Source organism: Archocentrus centrarchus, unplaced genomic scaffold (genome assembly GCF_007364275.1).
Source record: "Archocentrus centrarchus isolate MPI-CPG fArcCen1 unplaced genomic scaffold, fArcCen1 scaffold_175_ctg1, whole genome shotgun sequence".
Classification (NCBI taxonomy): Eukaryota; Metazoa; Chordata; class Actinopteri; order Cichliformes; family Cichlidae; genus Archocentrus; species Archocentrus centrarchus.
In genome coordinates, this window is record NW_022060220.1 from 943 (window position 1) to 17,985 (window position 17,043).

General features: G+C 46.2%; 1 protein-coding gene across 1 annotated transcript; it reads right to left on the bottom strand.

Annotated features, from left to right (window-relative positions):
* Nucleotides 1-1,664: 1,664 nt before the first annotated feature.
* LOC115775534 (remodeling and spacing factor 1-like) lies at nucleotides 1,665-15,899 on the bottom strand. The gene is given in 20 exon segments (XM_030723043.1): nucleotides 1,665-1,944; nucleotides 2,023-2,197; nucleotides 2,566-2,630; nucleotides 3,642-3,691; nucleotides 3,693-3,749; nucleotides 4,202-4,250; nucleotides 4,342-4,376; nucleotides 4,378-4,422; nucleotides 5,340-5,390; nucleotides 5,393-5,446; nucleotides 6,373-6,585; nucleotides 6,933-7,122; nucleotides 7,275-7,826; nucleotides 7,828-8,551; nucleotides 9,521-9,628; nucleotides 10,013-10,137; nucleotides 10,244-10,449; nucleotides 10,534-10,626; nucleotides 11,399-11,490; nucleotides 15,674-15,899. Coding segments are annotated over 20 exon segments (3,318 nt in total). The 5' UTR covers nucleotides 15,828-15,899.
* Between the last annotated feature and the right edge of the window lie 1,144 nt (nucleotides 15,900-17,043).

Sequence of the window (17,043 nt, forward strand, 5' to 3'; positions counted from 1 at the left end):
CAACCATCACGATCCAGCCAGGCATCCCAGCATAGCGAGCCAGGAGCCCACATCCAGCCATCCAAACCATCCATCCATCAACCCACCCACCATCCAACCCATCACCCTCCAACCACCATCCATCCATCCATCCATCCAACCCATCATCTATCCACAACTCATCCACATCCATCCATCCATCCATCCATCCCACCCATCATCCATCCCTCCAACCCATCATCTATCCCTCCAACCCATCCTCCATCCATCCAGTCACCCCATCATCTATCCATCCAACCCATCCGAATCAATTTACTGTCATCACGTGTCAGACATGTAACCAAAAGAAGTTCCAGAACACCCATCCAAAAAAGACAAACAACTCAAACACACAGGGGAGATAAGTGTCTGCAGCCTTGCAGCCAACAGAGGCGCTGCTGTTTTACAAAGATAAGAGGGAAACAAAGTGAACAAAATAGAATAGGTGAGGATAAAAAAAGCATCTCATATTTTGCCCCATAATGGGGGCACAGTATGAGGTTAAAAAAAACTGCATAGTAAGCACATATAGCAAATAGCATGGGAGCGCTAGGGTGGGTAAGGGCAGGGGTGGAAGGAAGCCAGCGGAGGCGAGGGGTTCGAGTTACTGTGGCTGATTCAACCCCCCCCCCCCTCAGCTAACAGTTCCTGATAAGAGGTGTAATGTTCATCAGCAGCTCGGTCTGGGAAATCAGTTCACTCAGGTCAGAAACAGGACAGTGGGGGGGCGTAGAGCCTCTGTTTACAAAACATCCATGAGAAAAATGAGATAACCGGCAATCCAAGGCCGTCAGGGAGCCGAATTTCTGATTCTACAATTGTTTTGGTACAGACTGTACTGATTAATTTGTTGACAGCCTTCAGTCTTTCTGTCACCTCTCAATGGCAAAAATCCAAACATCTGAATTTTCTGGGTTCGTTCCTTCGCCGCGCAGAAACAGATACGTCTCCAAGATCTCATCCCTTCCGATTCAGCTCCAGGTATACTGAGTCTGAGTTTGTACTGCTCTGCATTCCCGTCACAAGCAGCCTTACCAAGGTCCAAACGGCTGCCCAGACCTCCTGAATTTCACGATAAGCAAGGTATCCCCAAGTCCAATCAGGATAAATCCCGGTATCAGTAAGCCAATTATATATACACCGCATCCTCAATCGACAGTACAGCCAGGCACATCATCTTCCACCCTCACAAGAATCCATAACGTAGCCAGCCGGGTATTGTCAGTTGGACAAGAGGAGAGAGGGTTCTCATGGTGAAAAGTTGATCAATCAATAGTGTTGAGAGACCAGCTGACCAGATCCATAATTTTAATTTCCAGTTTGGAAGATGTGTGCAGAGAGGCTCTAAAGCAGCGAAGCAGCAAAGCAGGGTAAAAAGGAAGGGTTGGTGAGAGAAGAAAAATGCATCCGTCTCCACTGAGAGCAAGAGAGAGAAAAAAATCCATCCACTCTAAAACCCCAGAATAACCTTTGGCTCCTACACAAATCTGGGATCAAAGTTAAAATTAAAACTACTCTAATTTTTAAAAAAGCCTAAAATTTAACACGTCAGAAGTTTGTAATTAATTCATTCATTTATAATTAATGATATATTTTTATGATAATTGTCTTAATATGTATTTAATACTAATATAAACCTTCCTTATTCAAATACACCCAATTCCTTCTGTAATAATAATAAATTCTTCCTCACCCATCTCTTCCTCACTGTCCTCCTCCTCCTCGTCAGAGGAGTGTCTCCGTCGCCGTCTCAGCCGTTTTCTGCCCCGCCCTCGGGTCCTGCCGGGTCTGTGTTTAGCCACTCCTCTCAGCGCCTTTTTGGGGCGAGTTCTGCGGTCCCAGCTGCCGCCGTCACTGCCCGCATCTTCGTCTTCCTCCTCTTCATCATCATCTGCTCCTGATGCACCGAAATCCTCGTCCTCTGAGCTGGAGAAGGAAGAGGAGGATGAATAAACCGGCAGAGAAGAGAGGAACAAGAAATCCAGGGGAAATTCGGTGTGTCACCTGTTGCTGAGCATGAACTCATCTTCGCTCTCCGCCGCCGTGCTGTCGCTCTCCAGGTCATTCAGTCTTCGCTTCTTCCTGTATCGAGCAGCATGAGTCTGGCTTCTGATTGGCCGCTGACTCTCCTTCCCGTCCTCTGACAGGCTGGCAGTGATGTCTTTGCCCCGCCCTGCTCCTGAAACAGGAGTACAGCAAAAAAGTTGACCTAAAATAAATGAAAGAGGACCTCGATGCTCATCCTCTGCTGAAACAAGCTCCTCTCTCTTTAAGACCTCTTTCTTCTGATTGGCTGCCCCTCATAAACAGCAGGTCAGTGGGACTTCTATGTCTGAGATAACCATATTAGGGATATCCTCTCTCTGTGACATCACAGAAAGCCAAGAGTAGAAAAAAAACTGTCTGGTGCAGTGTTGAAACCTGAGCTGTAGGCTTAGAGGGATTACCTGCACATACCCTGACCTCAGGTGAAACTTTCATTGAGCACTGATATGAAGTCTGTGTGATGTCAGTGGGTCTTTAACCAGGATCTAAAAGAAGACTCACCTCCACAGAGGTCCCTGAAGTCCTCCTCTATGGCCTCATCAATGGCATCGTCAAAGTCATCAAACCTGGAACAAACAGATTGATGCGTCTTTTTTAAATATTTTAACTAGGGGTGGGACTTTAACGCGTTAATTTTGATGAATAATTACGGGGAAATTAACAAATTAAAAATTTTAACGCATTTTAATCGCACTTTGCACCGTGGAACGTTTCTCAGTGCACGAGTTCCCGGCATACAGATTATATCGATGCACAATGTCCAAATTCAGGGGCCGCATCGTTCGAAGGACCCGGCCCACGTCCTTCGCAGCCCACGAAGGCCGCAAAGACCGGAAGTGAGCAGCTAGCCTTCATATCAGCGTCACCTGCCCTCACCTCTGCGTAGCTCATGTCGCCTAGCAGCCGTGAGTGCGAAGCACAGCTGTGTAAAAGCAGCTGGTTAAACGGAAAACGAACTTTTTCTCCTTTTTGTGGTTTAATTTTAAGTCTTTAATTCAAAATAAGCTGTTTAAAACAAGAATAACAACATCGAGGAATACAGCTGAGCTAATGATTAATTTCCAGCTATATTAAGTGAGACATTAATGTTGAATAAAACTATCCAGTTATGATGCTTAACTTTAATTTCAGGAGTTTGCTTATCACAGGAGCACTTCCACCCTTCATTGGTCTGTGTAGCAGACTGGTGGGAAAATGAACAACATTTTGAAGTTTAAGCTTCTGTATATTGATTCATTCATCAACTAAACTTAACTTAATATTATCATGTTAAATATTTAAATGTGATTAAATGCGATTAATTTCGATTAATTAATTACAAAGCTCCTAATTAATTCGATTAATTTTTGTAATCGAGTCCCACCCCTAATTTTAACCATTTCCACGCGTGTGTAATTAAACCATCGGGCATACATGATGTTCTCAATGTTTCAGAGCCTTTTGGCTTGAAGAGGTCGACAGTCCAAAGCATCACCCCTTCCACCCATCGACAGATCTCAGATCTGTCAGATGAAATTTAACAATTCTACGCCTCACGACTCCTGCAGCACCTGTAAACCCCGCCAGGCCACACCCACCTGTAGCTGATGTGTTTCCTGGTTCTGGTTGACCTTCTCCCAAGGTTTTTTGCTCTTTTTGGAATCCTTCTTCTTCGCAGACTTCTCCTCTTCCTCCTCATCTCCCTCCTAAGACAGCAGAGATTCTTCTCTTAACTGCAGCACAGTAAAATCTGAACTTCTACAGCTCTAATGACTGAAAGATGAAATGCAGTACTGATGTGAATGAAGCAGAAACAGCAACACTGAGCCCAGTTCTACCATTAAAAAAGAATATTTTGCTGATTTATTTTAGAACCAGTTTAGATAGAACAGAAAAACCTGAGAACTGTTAGCAGTTAAACAGCTTTTCTTGCACGTTATTTAATGTTGAGCTTGAGGTCTGTGGATCATTTCACACACCTTAAATATCTTTGTGGCAGTTATGTTTGTCTTTCTTTGGCTCTTTTGCATGAAAAGCACTTTAATGATGACTGAAATTCAACCAAATGCAAATATTCTGCTTCCACAGTCGGAGAAAAACAAAGCGGGGTGGAATGAAGTGACATTTTGAAGCGGGTTCACACTCTTCGTGTACTCACAGGAATGATGTTCTCCACGCTGATTCCCACATACACCAGCCGTTCCCTCCTGACAGACAAGAACAGAGCAGCGTTTCATTTTTTAAACCCGAAGGCTGATCACTGTTGTCATGTACGTGTGTGTGTGTGTGTGTGTTCACCTCCTCTCTGCTCGCTCTCTCTTCTTCAGAGCGCCTGTCCAGATTCTGCAGTTGCTCCTCCAGCTTCTCACACAGCAGCTTCTGGAGAGGGAAAACAAACCACCACAGCTCCGTCACTAAGCGGACCCACTGATCTCCTCGTCCTCTTCAGCACTCTTTGACTGTTTCCACAGTAACCAAGCAGATGAGTGAAACTTTTGTGCTTTTACTTGTTTTCTGTCAGACACACACTATTAAAATGGAGCCTGCTCATATTAACATGGCCACAGTTTCAATAAGCCAAAAAGCTCAATGCTTTGTTTCAGACACTTTTTTCTACTCTTGCATTTGGATGATGACAGTAGGTGTGGATATTCATAATACGGTCATCTCAGGCACTCAGCTCTAGCTGTGAGCACCTTCTGTTTAAAAGGGCCAGCCAATCAGAACAGAGTAAAGGGGGAGGAGCTAAAGTGACTAAAGTTTTTCAGTTAGAGCAGGGCTCTTCAACTCCAGGCCTCGAGAGCCGGTGTCCTGCAGGTTTTAGATGCATCTCTGCTTCAACACACCTGAGTCAAATACAGAAGTCATGAGCAGGACTCTGGAGAACTTGACTGCATACTGAGGAGGTCATTCAGCCATTGATTCAGGTGTGCTGGATCAGGGACATCTAAAACCTGCAGGACACCGGCTCTGAAGGCCTGGAGTTGAAGAGCCCTGAGTTAGAGGATGAATTAAGGAGCTGCACCAGGGTCCAGTATCAGATAAGAAAGCTTATTTCAACTGTGAATCATGCAAAGCTACTCTGGTTTCCTCTGCTCTGACAGCTCTGCCTGTGCAGCAGCTGGTGTCTGTGCCATCTCAGAGATTTGGCATCTTTTGCTAACTGAAACTTTTCAAAGTGGAGTTCTCTCTGGTCCCCTCTATGAGAGCAGACCCCACATCTAAACCGTAACCAGGAGGAGTTCCCATCAGCAGACGTGACAGAGTCAGTGTGTCCTCCTCTGTCTCACACTCACATGTTGGCAGGGGGGACAGAACCACTCTCCATCAGGGATCAGCATGAGAGGGCGGCCCGCAGACACGCAGTGTGGTATCCACTGTCACAGGAGTCGCACAGCAGGATCTGAGGACACACACACACACTAATCACATTCAGCTCCACACAGAGCCAGTATAAATAACCAGAGAGGACGGCTTTACGTGACACTATCTGTTCATGTCCTCGTGACTGAGGTATATTCTGGGTTTTTCTCAGTGCCAGTTACAAGCTACACAAACAACAAAGGGAAAAGCTTCAGCAGCTTTAGCTTCTACACAAAAAGCTCTACTCACAGCAAAGAAACTCAAACCCTTAAAATGGTTTGCAGCAGGGAAATATTTTTATAACTGTGTTAAGGCTTAAAGTCAGAGCTGGTCCTCTTGAGCTTCTGGAGCATTAATTATCTGACCAATAATGAGTGTTGCTGTAAGTCACACTCAGCTGTGATCAGAAATTATTAGTTTGTTACTCAGAACTAATGAGCAGGTATCGAAGCGCTCCACCCTCTCGCACAAGGGAAACATCAACACGATAGCAAAAATGCTCAAGCTGAGGCTTCACAAGTCAAGGGTGATGTCACCACAGCTACAAACCATCTTTTATATACAGTCTGCTGACCCACACCCACACAGCTGCGCACCACGAGCGTTAACCTGCTTCTAAAAATCCTCCATCCCTCTAAAAAGACTTGTTCAAGATTTTGGAAGGTTGGAATTTCTCTGATCCAGATTCCAGAGCATTCGTTCGGGATCACGCTCCCACGCAGGTGTGCACACAGACGGCCGCAGACAAGCAGGTCTTCTTCTATCATTTAGTCTTTTATTGCATGATGTCGGCACAGATGTGCGGCCAGCACAAACCGGAGATAGCCTCACATTTATCATCTCCTGAGTTTAAGTCATGAGGACCACAGTGGATGTAGAAAAGGGTACCGTCATGTTGAATTTCCCTTAGTTCTGCTCAGAGGACTGAAGTGTGCAGATAGAGTGTGTAAGAAAACACACACTCACCAGCTCTGGGTGGTTGGGGAGGCCACAGTGGGTGCAGGCGTCCTCGCTGGGAATCTCCTCAGATTTATATGACCCTTCCTCTGAATCGCTGCCTCCTTCGCTCTCCTCCTCTCCCCGTTTCCTCCCGCTGTCCTCCACCTCCCCTCCCTCGTTCAGTTTGCGCCTCTTTGAGCGAATGTTGGACCACCGGGGGCGCCGGTGCCTTCGTTTACCCTGAAAGTACACAAAGCGAGAGAGATGGTCAGAGATGAAGAAAAAGAGCAACAAGTGGCACCGGCACAACAAACCCCGCCCCCAGCAGGCGTTTTAGCTGATTTGAACGCCGTCCGTCTCATAAAGGTGTCCTTCTCCAAACACCGAATCACTGATATCACACAGGTCCTACTGCCCATCATTACCTTTGACCTTTACCTTCAGGTCACGGTGGCCAAGATTGAAACTGGTCTGAGATGTTTAGTGGATGCATCTGTGGTGTGAATTTGAGCATCCGACCTCACATCGTTCTCGAGTTATCGCATTCACAAGAGTTTCTAACCAGTTAAAATGACAGGAACTGTTACCCTTCGTTTTCGTATCTGCCCAGCTGGTTCAGCTTTTTTGTCTCTCTTTGTAACTGAGCTCTGCTCCTCTTCCTCCTCCTCCTCTTCCTCCTCCTCGTCCTCCTCCTCCTCCTCTTCCCTGGTTCTGGTAGGCAGTGCATGCTTTCGTTGTGGCTTTTTCTTCTGGCTCTCAGCCGCCTTCGAGCTTGGCCTGCAGGTTGGCAAAGCAGATGATCTTCAAGAAAAAAGGTTTAGATGTGATGAATGTATGATCAGAATCAAAGCTGAGAATGCACTGGACCCAAATAAATACAAACATTGTTCTCAAATACCTCAGATTCATGGATTTTATTGCACACATACCTGCAGATCCTCGCAGACCTCCTCAGCGGCCTCCCCTCCTCTTGCGCCTCCGGCTCCCTCCCTCTCTCCTCCTCCTCCTTCACTGTTTTCCCCCTCACCTTGTTTCTGCGGTGAGGAGGAATCTTGATCTTTAGCCTGATTCCTTCTTTCTGGAGCTCAGAGGAGGCTTCCTCCAGGGGGCCCTGCCTCTCCTCTGCGTCCTTCTCCCTGTCCTGTGCTGCTAACCCACCATTGACGCCCTCCCCCTGGTGGTCCTTTGGATCCTGCAGGTCCACTTTTGGAGGTGAAGCAGAGCTGCCTGATTGTGCCTCCACTTCTCCTAAAGCGCTTTCATTCTTCACATGGTCGTCTTTATTTAATCCCTCTGCCACACTGAGCACCTCTCTTCTCCTCTCATCATCCTGCCCACTTTTATTCTCCTCTGTCATTTTTTTACCCTGATCTTCTGCAGCCTGTCTCTTGGGTTCCTCTGTGTTCTGAGAGAGCGAGGAAACCCCAACCGAGTCCACTTTCCTGGGTGTCTGAGCCGCCGTTACCGCCTGTGGGGAGGGTGGCAGCTCCCGCTACCGTCTCACCTTCTGAGAGGCCCTTCCTCACCAGCACTGACTGCCGGCTCCCTTCCCGTTGTTCCTCCACTGATCTGGAGCCCCGGAGGTCTAAACCCGGACCGTTTTGTTCCTGCTGCTCGGCGCCGGGGGCTCTGTGACGCTCAGCCGGGCGGCGGATGACTCCTACATGACCCACGACGCTAACCTGACCTACGACCCCGTTTTGTCCGTCTTTGTGCGGCAGGAGCGACACTCTCCCGTTGGTCAGTTCCAGCCTCGATGCACTGACCACCAACTGTGGCTGAGAGGCAGCTGAGCCACCAGGGGGCGCCAATGAGTTGGACAGCTTGCCCTCCCTTCCATGACTGTCCTTGGTGTGGATGACTGACGGGTTACAGACGATAATACTGCTGCTGTTACTCTTGCTGAGATGATTGCTGTGGAAGCTTTCTGCAAGCTTAAGCTCCCTCTTCTTCAGTGGTATCTTGGCCTGCTGGCTGCTCCTGACGACCGCTCGCTCTGCTTCCTCTTCCTGTTTTGCCACGGGTGCCATGACGACCGACACTGCGTTCCTGGGGGCGTCGGCGTCCCTCGATTCTGACTTGATGACGGTGGTGATGGTGCTCACGCGGTTATCGAAGACAGTCGGTTTGTTGAGCGTCTTCTCCTCTTTGAGCTCAGCATCAGCGTTTTCCTGTTTGACGGGCGGAGCGAGCTCCTGCTTCACCTCTGCAAAAAGGAAAACACATTTATGAGGCGTCTGCGAGCAAGTTCAGTTAAACCTGAGTCTTTAAATCCCGTGTTGTGACTCGCACTATCCTACCCTCTCTCTTTGGACACGTTCTACGTCTTTGTGTCTCATTTATTTATTCTCATTTAGACTCTCTGAGATCTCCCTCCACTTGTTTTGTAGTTTATTTTGGTTGTTTTGTGTTGTGTATCGATTGTTTTCTCTCTTTTGCGCATCTTCTTGGACAGTTAGTGTGTCAGTTTGCTCATTTTTGTAGTTGTTGTGAGTCAGTTTGTGATCATCTTTGTTTAAATACTGAAATAAAAACTGTAGTGTGTCCTGGGTTTGTGAGCATTTAGGATACTGAACACGATGTGGCATTACATCATACTTTAAATCTGGATGCAGATATCTGCTTCATCCCACTCACACCCTCCTGTGGCATTCTGTGAGGTTTCGCTAAAACTGAGTACTCTTCATTCACTTTATCCTAAAGTAATACTACATGGACTGCAGTACTGGGCCACCTGCACAGTTTTTGTGCTGATGTTAATGCCGGAGGAGGTCTGGAGCTCTGCAGTTCTTGTGTCAGCAGACTGTGGGCAGCTTTTACCCAGCATGCAGCGCAGCGGTCGGCAACCCCGCTCTGTAACGTTACGAGGTCGGGCGCTTTGTGGCTCAGTTGCTGCGTTTCCTAAATGCTTCCACTTTGCAATAATCCCGCTCACAGCTGAGTGTGGAATATGTAGGAGGGAAGAAATTTGACTTGTTGCTGCGCTGCCGTCCCATCACAGCACCACACTCGGATTCAGCGAGCGCTTTAGAACGACCCGATCTTTCACAAATGTTTGCATTGGCTGGGTGCTTCATTAATACACCTGTGGCACCTGAATTCAAAGACTGACAGGTGTGGGCCTGCTCCTGTCTGTGTAGTGGATGTGAAAATGGGAGAGCAGTTTCTTGCGTGCCTGGTCTCGTTGGTTTTTCTCCCTTTAGAGGGTCGACCTTCGTGCCATCGCTGTGGTCCTCTGAGGTCCTGGAGGGCTCGGGGTGGGAGCTTCTGATCGTCTCGTGCCCTGTGTGACAAAAATACAACAGTTTGCATCTAAAGTTTAATTCTGTCCATTTCAAATAAACAATCTGAGCATATTTCTGCCCACTGGAATGGCTGCTGTAGGGTCACATGATGAGGTGAGCTGTGGGACGGTGTAAACTGCACAGATTAGACTGTAAAACATTAACTTTTAATTGTTCAGTATCATTTTGGCCTTAAATCAAAGTGACTGCTCTTTAATCAGGAATCTCAGCTTTTCTTCTGAACTGTTGAATAAAAATAAAAATGAAGAAGTTTAACCTTTAAAGTGTTTCTTCTCCATTTAAATATATAGTTATTACTAACATGCATTTATGAATCCTCAGTGCACTGATGAAATCCCTATTTAAAAGATAATCCGACGTACCAGCTGCTTTCTCTGCAGGGCTGGCGCTCCTGGATCCGGCCTGGTTCTGGTCCCGTTCCTGACTGTGGCTGGGATCGACCTGGGCCTTCAGCAGCTCCAGAGCCTCGGCCAGGTCATTACGAGTCCTGAGAAGTCAGAAGCAGGTTAGACTCTGAGCAGAAAGACAAACACGGCACCAACTGTTTCACTTTCAGGGACACTTGTGGTTGCAGCCTGAGACAAAAGAACAACCTGACGATGCACTTCCAGGTGGATCCGTCCAGATCATCCTGCTCCTCCGTGTACAGCCGGATGTTCTGCTCCTGGTCCAGCTGAAGCCAGTACAGCAGGCCCTGCCGGTCCCGACCTACAGGCTTCAGACGCATCTTGTCCGGGTCCTCGTCGTTCACCGCCATCTTGAACTTGAGGTTTTCATCAAACTGACACTCGCAGAGATACTGAAAAGTGGAAAATCAGAGTAATTACTGCGCTGACTGCAGATGTTTCAGCCTTTTATTATAAAGGAAAGGGGGGTGTCATACCTTCAGGATGCTGGACTTGCACTCCACGGACATCTCCTGGTAGCCCTTCTGTTCCAGCTCCCATGCCCAGGTGCTGTTCAGTTCCTGGCACACCTACAAACAACAAGCAGGCAGAGTTTTCAGCTCTAACTGCATCCTCAACCCACTAACCCTAACCACCAACCCTTTACCCTTCCTGCACCTCACGGCGAGCTCCCAGATGAAGACACAGAGGCTGCAGTCGAACAGCCAGTTTTCTTAGGAAGGTTTCTGACTGATCCTGATGAATCTGGAGCCACAATAAGAGCTGGTCGAGTTCTCCAAATACTAAGCAAAGGTGCTTCTTTTATTACCTCCTTCAGCACTGGACCATCATTTATGAAGGGATCCACAGTCACAAAAGTCAGACAAACGATCAGCAGACGCAGATCATCCCGTTTTCCATCGTAGGCCACATACAGCTAATATCCAAACATGTTTCCACAGACAACAATCCATCAAACCAGCAGCTGAACTCGGAGCCATGTGTTTCTCTAATATTCCTAATGGAATACAGATTTCCTACCATCAGTTCTCCTACAGGAACAGATCCACTGGTATGAGGAGGATAGTGGGAAGCTGTCTGTTTTTTAACATTACTTTGATTTTATCGGGATTTTCCGGCTCTAATGATGACATGCAGAAACCCTGAGGCAGATCATTAAAGTGACAGCCATGTTCACAGAGATATGTCGGGTTAACTCCTTTTTGCACAGAAATGACTGAAAACCACGATTAATGGCATTCAACGCTTTCAAAATGTGTGTCATAAATCAATGAAATACTATAACCACAGCCGTAAGGTTAAACCTTTATCTTCAAAACAGGGCTCATCCCAAACTCTCACCTTAGCCAGGTATTTCTCCCAGCGGTCAGCAGACACAGACCTCCCCAGTTTCCTGAGCAGCTTCACATGGAGCTCCACAAGGGGTTTGGGAACTGGAAAACACACATTTATTTTATTTATGTTATTTCATTGGCCAGAGACAGTATTTAGCATATGCAGCAACCATGTCTGCAGCAGAAGTGTTTCAGCTCAATTCAAAATAAGGATTTTTGATTGACACAGTTTTCCATTTTTCTGTGGGGGACATTTATCAGAACGAGTGAGCTCACAGCTGCAGAAACCGGTTAAAGCTCAGTGAGAGAAGCGACACCATTCACAGCACTGTTTTTGTGCGTTTTCCTGTTGCTGCTGAACATCCAACATCATATAAAAGGAGCCGTTCCACCTGTGAATGTAAACTGTGATCATTCACTGAATAAAGCCAGAAACGGCTTCAGATTCTGGGCAATTTCAGCAAGCTTAAACGCATCCAAAGCAGCGAGAAAACGAGGCTCGCCGAGACATCCGCCGTGTTTGCTGCATTTTTATCACCCCCTCTGCACAGGAACGACCTCAGCTCATCAGCTAATAAACGTTTAGTTTTCAGGAAATATTTCAGCCCCTTTAATTCAAACTATCAGATCAGTTAAAAGGCTCTAAAATGTCTGAAATGTTTATTTATTCTGGTTATCACAGTTTGATTTATTAGTCTCCAGGCTGGCTCATTTCACTTTAGTCTTTTATTATTATTGTCTGAGCCATGCTGTGTTTTTGTTATGCAGGACCTGCCACCACTAGGGGGCGCAGTAAAGTCACCAGTTAGGCATGAGTACGTTTACCTGACAGGTGCTGCAGGACAGACAGCACACACTTTTTAATTGTGCTGAATCATTTTGTACAGTATAAAACACTTTGTAAAGGCAGCGAAGGCACCGACATGCGGACGGCCCAGGCTCAAAGGCACTGAGACTGAAGGCATCCCCTGTTTATTTCAGCAGTTTGGTGTCAGTTAACAGTCACACTGCTGCTCTGCATCAGTGAGGTTCAGTTTGATCAGTAAGATTTCTGTAGGAAAATAAACATAAGAGTCTGCTGACAGCGTCCTGTTGACCTTTGTCTTACTAAACATCACCTCGGATCCTTCTGTAGGTTCATGACCGATCAAAACAAATAGTGGGGTGTGAGTACGGTGACCAGGTCTCCATCTTTATGTTATATTATAAATGATATCTTTAATATCATACTGAGACGATGTTCTGCGTTCTGACTGGATCTAGTTTACAAAAGTCAGGTCTCAGAGAGAGGAGCTGATGTATGTGAATCTCAGCAGTCAGAAATAACAGTTAACAGCACACGTGTGCACAAAGACTCACACAGACCTGAGAAACAAACCTGTGCTAACATTTGTGCATAACTGTTCCTCACCTTTCAATAACAAACCTGTAAAGTGCACAGTTCACTGTCTAAGTTATAAATACTTTATATTTAAATACATGTTTAAATATAAATGCTGCATGGCTATAATAGAGTTGCTATTAAAAGTGTACTATGTAACAACACTGGCTCTTTTTTAAAACTATGACCGAAATAAAGATGATCATATTTTACAGTTATAATCTTTATCACTATATTAAATTCTCAAACTACCTCTCAGCATTAGTGTTGTGTCCCACTTTGCCCCACACTAACATACACCATTCTGCCAAAAGTCTTCTCTCACCATCCAGATCATTGAGTTCAGGTGTTCCAGTCTCTTCCACAGGTGTATAAACCAGCACCTGGGCATGCAGACTGCTTCTACAAACATCAGTGAAAGAATGGGTCGCTCTCAGGAGCTCAGTGAGTTCCAGCGTGGTACCGTGATAGGATGATACCTGTGCACAAGTCCAGTCACTGCTAAATATTCCAGTCAGCTGTTAGTGGGATTATAACAAAGTGGAAGCGATTTGGAACGACAGCATAAAATCACAGAGTGGGGTCAGAGGATGCTGAGGGTCATAGTGCACAAAGGTCACCAACTTTCTGCAGAGTCAATCACTACAGACCTCCAACCTTCATGTGACCTTCAGATCAGCTCAGCTTCATGGATGGGTTTCCATGGCAGCTGCATCCAAGCCTTCCATCACCAAGCTCAATGCAGAGCGTTGATGCAGTGGTGTAAAGCACGCCGCCACTGGACTCTAGAGCAGTGGAGACGTGTTCTCTGGAGGGATGAATCACACTTCTCCATCTGCCAATCCGATGGAGGAGTCTGGGTTTGGTGTTTCCAAGTGTAAAGATTGGTGGAGGGGGGTGGGTGGGGGGTGGGGTTATGGGTGGGTGTGTTTTTCCGGAGTTGGGCTCGGCCCCTTAGTTCCAGTCAAAGGAACTCTTAATGCTTCAGCATACCAAGACATTTGGGACAATTTGATGCTCCAACTCTATGGGAACAGTTTGGGGATGGCCCCTTCCTGTTCCAACATGACTGCACACCAGTGCACAAAGCAGCTCCATAAAGACATGGATGAGCCAGTTTGGTGTGGAAGAACTTGACTGGCCTGCACAGAGTCCTGACCTCAGCCTGATAGAACACCTTTGGGATGGATTAGAGTGGAGACTGTGAGCCAGGCCTTCTGTCCAACATCAGTGTCTGACCTCACAGATGTGCTTCTGGAAGAATGGTCAGAAATTCCCATAAATACTCCCTAAACCTGTGGAAAGACTTCCCAGAAGAGTTGAAGCTCTTATAGGACCAAAGGGTGGGCCCACATCATATTAAACCCTCTGGATATAAGAATGGATGTTACCTAGGTTCATGTGTGTGAAGGCAGACGAGTGAATACTTTTGGCAGTATAGTGTATGCTTTGTCCCACGTTTGGTTTGTTAGGATTTGGTTCAGGAAACCAGTCCTGTAGACTCAATTTATTTAGAACTTTATTATATTATTATCATCATTATTAGTTAGGAATCAGAAAATAATGGGTATCCAACCTTAAAACATAACTTTAATCAATAAAAACAGGAAATAAAAAAAATAAACTGGGCTTTATCGAAGTCCTTAAACGTCTCTGACTCGTTGTGTGGTCTACAGTGAGGCTTTTACGCAACTCCAGGATTTAGGGGAAATTCCAGTTTTCTCGGCTGGCACGACAAACTGAAAAAAAATCCCTCTCATTAACACGGATTCAGAATCCCGACTAGAAAATTATTTACTGTGTCCACAGAAATACCAGGGCTATCTTATTACTGACCACCTTGGACATATTAGCTGTTATGTTTGTACGTTATGGGCTAATTATGCGCTAAGCGGGGGATCTAACGGTCATTTCAAACCGCCAACGAATACGAGACGGTTTACAAAGCTACTCATTCGACAGATATGGCCCTGAAATAGCGGTTTATTAAATCCTAACGCGGGGCATTAACTGTACAGCTCCGTATTCTACTTTTAATAAAAGTTGACGGAATAATTGAAGCTAGCTAGTTAGCAATGGCTGGAATCTGCGCTTTCTGCGCCTGCGGATTTGACAGCCACTCCACTAACGGACAAAAAAAAAAAAGAAAAAAACTAACATCCAATGTTTTTAGCTAACGTCCGCTGCGCTCTGACAGCCGCGTGAACGCTCACTAAACTGGGGCTACAGTCACACTAACAGCACCGGTAACCCAGCGAACACTGCTGTCACTCCTGCCCGGCTGCCAGTGAAGCAGCCGGTGAAAAATTACACCTGACAGCGCTCCGGAGCGAGCTGGTTGGCTGTGTGTGGTCACTGCTGCATCATGGCTCCCACATCAAGTTTACCGTGAGCGGATCAATAGCAGCCCCGACACCATCATCGATAGCCTGTCACCTGATATTATCGAAAAACCCCGCGGAACCCCGAGCCGAGGGTCGAGCCCCCGGTCTCTTTCACCGAACTTCAGCGCAGAGTCCAAACTGTGGCTGCTAGCTTCGTGTTAGCAAGCCAGTGTTTTCCCACTGCCCGGACGCTTCCCCACAAACTCGGGGCTCGGACTCGCTTTCTTCCCAAAGGAAAGCAGCTCTGACCGGGACCCAAAAAACGCTACAGCCGGTTAAAGCTGCCGGAACTCTCGGTGTGATGCTGCCCTACTGGGCCACACGCACGAACGCACGAACCACACACACACACACCAGTTTTCGTCATCCTCATCACGACCGTGACGACGACGACGGTGGTGGTGGTTGTGGTGGTGTTGGCCCCCTTCTTTGGCTTCAAGTGTCGCAGCTTTCCACCACTTCTTCGCTCCGCCGCCGCCGCCAGCACCACCAGCGCCACCATCAACCGGCCTCTCACCTGTAGTCGTGTCCCGCAGATACCTCTCCATCTGCGGGAAAGTCATCTCGGGCAGATCCAGCGCCGCTCCGTAGCGCTCCAAGAACGAACAGACCTCCGCGAAGCTCGGGCAGAGCGGCGGGCCGGAGCTCCTCAACACCGCCGGAGCAGCCATCTTTCCAGGCGGAGAGAAACGGGAGGGGAGGGCTCGGCTCGCTGCTGGGATGCGACTGTGTGCGAGAGAAATGAATGGAGGGAGCGAAGCGTCCACACCGGCGTCAAGCTGCCCGGACGGAGCGCGGGAAGCCTCCCGGCCAGACCTTCACAATAAAAGACGGGTTATAAACATGCACACTCTTCTCTCTAAGGCTCTGTCACAGCAGCCAAAACATTAAACATAACCTGTAACAAAATGACTTGAATCAAGTAGAAGAGCTCAATAAAATCAAATATGACCCAAATAAAGTGCTCAGGTAAGTTAAAAAGGTTCGATTAAATAGAAAATAGAAAACAAATGAAATTTTAAAAAAGCTGAATGAATAAAATCTATTACAATAAGGAGCTTAATAAGCAAAAATCTAACAATAAAAGCAGATTTTGTGGTAAATTTCTCCACTGCTCATCTCATCCTGGGTCAGAGGATATTTCATTTATTATCTATTTATTATCTATAGCTGCTCGCCACAGCCACACATTAGATGGCCTCAGTGTGGGTAGCTGACTGAAACTGATTCTAACTGAACAACAAAAAAAAGAGACGCTAACTGAAACATGACCAACAGTAACTGAAATCTAATTAAAAATCCCCAGGAAATTTGTTGTTGTTGTTGTAGTCTCTGTCAAATATGTTAACAAATGAAATATGAGGAGGATAAATGAGTGTTTGAGACAGATACAAACTCCATTCACAGCATCCTTTACATTTCTATGTGCCACATATGCCCAGTAAAAATGACGAGAACTCTGACAAACCGGCACTAAACTGAGAAGAAACAAAATTTAAAATATATATATTTAAATATGCAAAACAATAACTGTGAGACACACGTTTCCATGAACTAGCTGCTTATTTGCATGCAGATTAGTAACATATTGATCCCACATCAGTTCATTATTAGTAAGGATTTATTTGTAATAAAAAATGTTAGTATGCTTTAATCCTGTTCGTTTTGCTTTGCTGAATTTGAGATTTCAGTTTATTATAATTATATTATTACTATTTTGATTTAAATGTATATTTTATGGCATTGCCAGATTGAGCTGTTTATGATTCTGTAATTTCCCACCTGTAGGGATCAGTAAAGTCTATCTTATCATATTATCAGAAACGTTGTATCGATAGTCCCTAAGCCTGCCTGGATACTTGAGAGTTAAACGGGTTTATTTTCTGT